General features: G+C 36.1%; 1 protein-coding gene across 1 annotated transcript; it reads left to right on the plus strand.

Annotated features, from left to right (window-relative positions):
• Positions 1-372: 372 nt before the first annotated feature.
• Positions 373-6015, plus strand: LOC137642927 (uncharacterized). The gene has a single exon (XM_068375791.1). The coding sequence runs from the start codon at positions 373-375 to the stop codon at positions 6013-6015; it is 5643 nt and encodes a 1880-aa protein (XP_068231892.1).
• The last annotated feature ends 633 nt before the right edge of the window (positions 6016-6648 follow it).

The raw sequence follows: 6648 nt of genomic DNA on the forward strand, positions 1-6648 counted from the left end.
TGGTTCACGTCAATTGTTTGTCATTCAGAAGTTTATTTTTGGTTCGAGTATATACATTACAATTAAATTCATTGTAACTTATACTTTATTATTTACTATACCCTATATTAACTTATAAATTTAATGAGTTACCTTTTCATTAAATCTGTATAAAAACCTCATTTTTATACATGGCGACCGTGACAGGATCTGGAAGTTGAGAGGGTGGCTGTGTTTCCCGGAGGTAGGTTTAGGGTCCATGGTAATAATTTACATAAAAATTACTTTAAGTTATTTTTTGTGATTACTGTTTATACACTTCTGCTTGTATTAGTACTGCTATTTATTGTTTTACTGTGGTCTGTTGTTATTGTTACTTATATATTAGTCAAGATGACTGAACTGAAGAGATTAATAACTTCTCGGAAGTTTGTAAGAAAGTCTGTTACGGAGTCTTTTAATCAACGTGATCAGTTCATCTTACTTGAAGCTTCAGATAAGCTAGCACTTGAGTCTAAGTTGACTGACAACATGGCACGTTTGAAGGATTTGGATCTTCAAATACAGGGTATTAAATGGAGTTCTGAAGAAAACGAAAGTGAACTAATGGAAGAATTAGAGGCCTGTGAAAATTATCAAGACAAAGTACGTTCGTCTTTATTTAAGCTCCAATCGCCTGTACCGACTACACCATCACCCCCTACTCCAGCTCTTCCCCTTTTGAAGAGACCAACAGCTCCTTTACCTCGATACTATGGTCAAGAGAACGAAGACCTAACTAAATTTTTATCTCAGTTTGAGGCAGTTATCAACAGGTATGAATACTCTGACTACGAAAAGCTTTTACTCCTAAAGCAGCAGATAACTGGAAGAGCCTTGGTTTTGATAGATTCCTTGGAGTCTCATAACCAAGGATATAGTAAAGCAAAGGAGCTCTTAGAAAAGGCACTTGCTTCTCCAGACGTTCAGAAATTCAGCACCATCAAGCAGCTATCTGAGCTAAACTTGGACAAATGTGATGACCCATTTGAATATGTATCCAAAGTCAAAGGTATAATAGAGAATGTCCGTAAGTTGAATATTTCTATTGATTATATTTTGCAATACTTTGTGTGGACAGGTTTGAATGAAAAGTTCAGGGAATTACTGATAAATATAACTAACCATACATGGCCTTCAATTGAAGAGATTAGTGATAATTTCTTCACTGCCTGCACAAGATACAGTCACCATAAGAAGAAAGTGGAAGTAACAGATCATTCTGTGGATATGGCAATAAATGTGAACTTCACACCAGAGGGAACTAGTGGAGCTACAGCAAAATGTTATCCATGCTCCTTGTGTAGCACAGTCCAAGAAAAGGCTAGCCATAACATCAGAGATTGTACGAACTTTATTTCTCCTGTTTCCAAAGTCGAGAAATTGAAGAGTGTCGATGGATGTACTAGATGTGGCCTGGCATCACATTCTACTGAAAAGTGCAGATACAAATTTAGATATCGGTGTGCAAATTGCAAAGGTTTTCATTGGAATTACTTGTGCACTCATCCAGGGGAAAATCAATCCAATGACATTAGTCAAAAGAATCTGGACCTTAACAAGAAAAAATTCCATGAAAAAAACAAGGACAAGAAAGACCCAAAGGCTAAAAATCCTACGGAAAGATCCCAGAATAACATTACTACTATTACAGAGGCTTTGAAGAACTCAAGTGAGGGAGATACGATTCTTCCAACCTTCACGTGTAACATAAGTGGATCCAATGTGCGTTGTATGAAAGACAGTGGATGTCAATCCAATTTTATATCTGAAAAGTTGGCAAGCAGATTGAATCTACCAGTCATACGAGAGTGTGTTAAACTTACTGTGAATGGTATCAATGTCCCTAGAAGTTATGACACCAAAATTGTTGAGGTGGAAATGAAATTTGACAGGGATTCAAGAGTCATTTATGCATTGTGCCTTCCAAATATAAATATTACTTTGAATCTTCCCAAGTTGAACAGAGTTGTGAATGGATTTCTGTCAAAAGGATATAAATTGGCAGATACAAGACTTTTGGATGGTTCAGAAGATATTTCTGATATTCAGCTTATTTTGGGATCAAAATCCAGCTATTGCATACCTGAGACTGAAATTATATTCGGAGAGAAATCTATATATTCAAGAACTCCTCATGGTGTAGTGTTAAAGGGAGCAACCGAGACTATTTTACATGATCTGCCTTATTTACCATATGCCCCTGAAGTCTCGTCGTCTTCCTACATTTCGATAACTAATAGAACCCCAGACTACCTGCCTTCAGAAGAAGCTAAGTTTTATCAAACCTCTAATATAGATTTTGGTAAAATCGAGATTAGAAATGAATCATTTGTTTTGGAAGGAGAGGATGATGAAGTCAGTGGGTTAGTTGATATTGAAAAGGATGTACTTGATTCTGTTTGTGACGAAGCATTGTGTAGAGAGACTTCAATATACTCTGAAACTGTTGAAATCCATACTCAGTTGGTCAATTACGTTTTAGAGAAAACTACAAGGAATAGTGAAGGGAGGCTGGTAATGCCATTACTCTGGAACCCTAGAGTTTCTCACCTTTTGGGACATAACTTCAATATATCAGAGAAAATACTGTCAGGCTTGCAAAGAAAATTTCAAGGAAATTTAGATGATAAACTGAAGCAGATAAATGTAGTATTTAAAGAGCAAGCAGATGCTGGTATAATTGAGAGAATTGAAAATCTTGATAAATTCAAGAAGGAGCATCCAGAGTCCAGTTTCATGCCTTTTATGGGCATTTTTAAGCCTGATCGTGAGACCACAAAATGTAGGGTTGTGTTCCTATCCAATTTGAGTGACAAAGGAAGTATGAATCACAATCAAACTATGCATGCAGGTCCCACATTAAATCAGAAACTCTCCACTTCCATTATCAATTTGAGGTTCGGAAGCAAATTATGTTGCTTTGATATAAAGAAGGCATTCAACAATATAGGTCTTGAGGAAGTCGACCAAAATCGCCTTTGTTTTTTATGGTTTAGAAATCTTGAAGATGGAGATTTTTCAATTATTGGCTATAAGAATAGTAGACTTCCTTTTGGACTTAGATGTTCACCTGCATTATTAATGCTTGGGTTATACAAGATATTGATACTGGATTCTACCAATGATTCTTTTCAATTGATGAAACTCAAGAGAACCATTTATCAGTTGTCTTATATGGACAACTGTGCATTTACGGCAGAAACGTCTGAGTGTTTGTTGTGGATGTATACAATGTTGGAGGATATTTTCAGTCCTTATAAGTTTTCACTTCAGCAGTTTTTATCAAATGACATGTCATTACAAAAAAAAATTGACAAAATTCAGGAAACAGAGGCTCCGACAAAAAGTAAACTGCTGGGACTTGAGTGGGATCGAATGAGTGATACCTTGTCTACAAAACCCATACAACTGGATATAAATTCATCAACAAAAAGACAAGTTTTATCTACTATAGCTTCACAGTTCGATCTTCTTAATTTCAATGGACCTATACTGAATCGAGCCAGATTGTTTCTACACAGATTGCAGTGTAGACCAGAACTAGATTGGGATGAAAAGCTTACTGCTCCTTTGATCAATGAATGGAAGAATATCTGCAAGCAGGCCAATTCTGCACCTTCTGTAGAGTTCCCACGGAATTTTGGTGCTCGTACTGACAAATATAAATTGGTTGGGTTTGCTGATAGTAGTAAGGTTCTGTTTGGCGCTGCAGTGTATCTGTATAACATAAGTACAAATAAGATCTACTTTATTTTAGCAAGAAATAAACTGGTGAGTAAACAATTGGAGTCAAAATCCATACCAAGCTTGGAATTACAAGCTCTTGCTTTAACTGTAGAAACTGTAAAGGATTTGAAGAATGAACTTTCAGGATTTGGTTGCATTGATCCTATTGAGATAGTTGGATGCGAGGTCTATTCTGACAGTTTGGTGGTACTGACCTGGCTGCAGTCTTACGCCTTGAAACTTGACAAACTACAAAAAAAGCAACCCTTTATACTCAATAGATTAGAGTATATCAATAAGCTGTGTGAGGATTCTTGTATGAAATTTTCTTTTGTGTCTGGAGAAGATAATCCAGCAGACTGCATCACCAGACCTTTATCCTTTAGGCAGCTAATGAAAACAAACTATATAACTGGTCCTAAGTTCATTACAGAGAGCGAAAGCAATGTGATCTGTAGTGACAGGACATTGTCTTTCATCATACCTGGATTATTTGAATCAAAACAAGTGCATAAAGTGGAAACAAATTGTGGTAGTGCTTGTTCACCTCCGAATGTGGGCTCGGAACATCTTTTCCCTTTTAATAGGGTTTCTAGTTTTGAGAAGGCCGTGAGAGTGCATGCGGTGGTGCTCAGGTTCTGCAGCATTTTGAAATCTAAGTTTAAAAGCAAACATCCAGCTCTAGATCATTTTGAAGTTGAAGATGAAGGTTTTAACTTTTATGATGAAGCTTGTAGGCAGATTATAATCAGGGATCAACATATTCACTTCCCAGATGTCTTTGATTATTTTCACTCAAAACAGAAGCAGTTGAAGAATCTGCCTAACATTGTTGCACAGTTGAACTTGTTTCTTGATTCGGATGGCATGGTGAGGGTAAAAAGTAAATGCCGAAGATTGAAGGAAGTCCAACATCTTAACAAGTTCAACTATCCTTTACTACTATCGAAGGACAGTATGTTGGTTCCTCTGATTATAAGGGAATTGCACGTGAAGCTCTCACATGCTGGTTGTTATCCTTTGTTGGCGGAACTTAGAAGAAACTTTTGGATTACCCATATATACTCGACTGTGAAGAAAGTTCTGTCAAACTGCATTACTTGTAAGAGATTAAATGAGAGGGTAATCAAATTAAATCAAAGTCATTACCCAGAGTTTAGGATTAATCCTGAAAACATACCGTACAGACAGATTTTCATTGATCATATGGGTCCATTTAAAATAAAGAATGATCAAGGAAATACTGTCAAGGTATGGTTGTTATGTATTACATGTCTATGGTCTCGGGCTATTAACTTGAAAATTTGTATGGATTTAACTTCAGAGGAATTTATTAGAGCATTACAACTTCATACATATGAATTTGGCATTCCCTCCTTATGTCTGTCTGATTTGGGATCGCAATTCGTTGCTGGTGCAAATCAGGTCTCTAGTTTCTTGAGCGATTACGAGACAAATGCATATTTACAGGAACATGGAATTAAATCCTTTAAATTTGAGCAATATTACAAAGGATATAATCAACTCGGCTCGTTAGTAGAGTCTTGTGTGAAACTAACCAAGCGCTTATTATTTGGAGCAATGCGCAATAACATTCTTCCCCTTCGGGATTTTGATTTTATTGTTCACAAAACTATACATTTGGTGAACAGAAGGCCAATTTCATTTAAAGAGTCTCTTAGGGACTCTTCAGGAGAGAGCATTCCAGAAATCATTACCCCAGAGATGTTGATTCATGGCAGAGAATTGGTTTCCATCAATATAATCCCTCAACTACAAGGCCCAACAGATGCCGATCCAGAATTCAATGCAGATCAGATTCCTTCATCATTACTGAAACTGCAAAATGTACGACATAATCTTATCAAAATATACAATGAAGAATTTGTTGGGAATCTGATATATCAAGCCGTAAATAAAAAAGACCGATACAAGCCCGCTCAACATAAAGAACTTAAAGTTGGAGATATAGTACTTTTGAAGGAACCCTTAGCTAAACCCTGTAATTATCCAATGGGACGCATTAATGAAATTGTAAAAAATATAAACAATGAAGTTACGGCTGTGAAAGTCTTTAAAGGGAAAACTGGAGAAATATTAAAACGGCACTCTAGTTCTATAATTCCTCTTTTGTCAGTCCCAAACGATGATGAGAAGCAAGGTGTACCAGACACTAAGTATGTTCATATTGTATCATCACGTCCTAAAAGAAAAGCAGCTATACAGGGGGCTGCCAAAATTCACCAAATTTTGGCTGAATCTGATTAGGGATTTTTCATTACTGTTAATATTGTTTTATTTGGATTCCTTGGGTTGGTTTTTATTTTTGGGTAATTTTCGTGTAAATACATTTACATTACATACTTTTGATTTCATACTAAATCAAAATCTCTCCCCTGGAGTGTAGAAAAATATGTATTTTTCTTTTAATTTTACTAGATATTAAAGAAAAAAATATACATTATCACTACGGCATCAGTATTAAAGTACTTTACCTCTGTAATTACTTAATTAGTCAATTCTAAAGTTAACGTAAATTTTATAAATAGCTTTTCTCGCCTAATTCTTTTAAATGGTTACTGCCGTAAACAAACCATCAATTTTAATGCTGAAAATGTTTTCTTGGTTTACTGAGTGACGGAGAACCAGATAGTACCTGTCAAGAAGAGTAGCTGTCAAGAACTTGAACAGCAGCAGTCTGCAGTAGAAGTTCCAGTCATACTTACAGTGGATTAATCTTTGAAGTTATTTAGTGACCTATGGATCTTATCATTTGCACCACGATCATGTGTCACACAAATATGGAATAATTCTTTCAAAATACCATTGGACCCGGACCTGCCAAAAGAGAACCCGCCTACCTATCTCCTAAATTACACTATAAACAGGGTAAGAGAAAAG

The sequence above is a fragment of the Palaemon carinicauda genome, chromosome 6 (genome assembly GCF_036898095.1).
Source record: "Palaemon carinicauda isolate YSFRI2023 chromosome 6, ASM3689809v2, whole genome shotgun sequence".
NCBI lineage: Eukaryota > Metazoa > Arthropoda > Malacostraca > Decapoda > Palaemonidae > Palaemon > Palaemon carinicauda.

What these genes read in the sequence shown, in the direction of transcription:
- LOC137642927 (XM_068375791.1), top strand. Translation starts at nt 373, where the DNA reads ATGACTGAACTGAAGAGATTAATAACTTCTCGGAAGTTTGTAAGAAAG.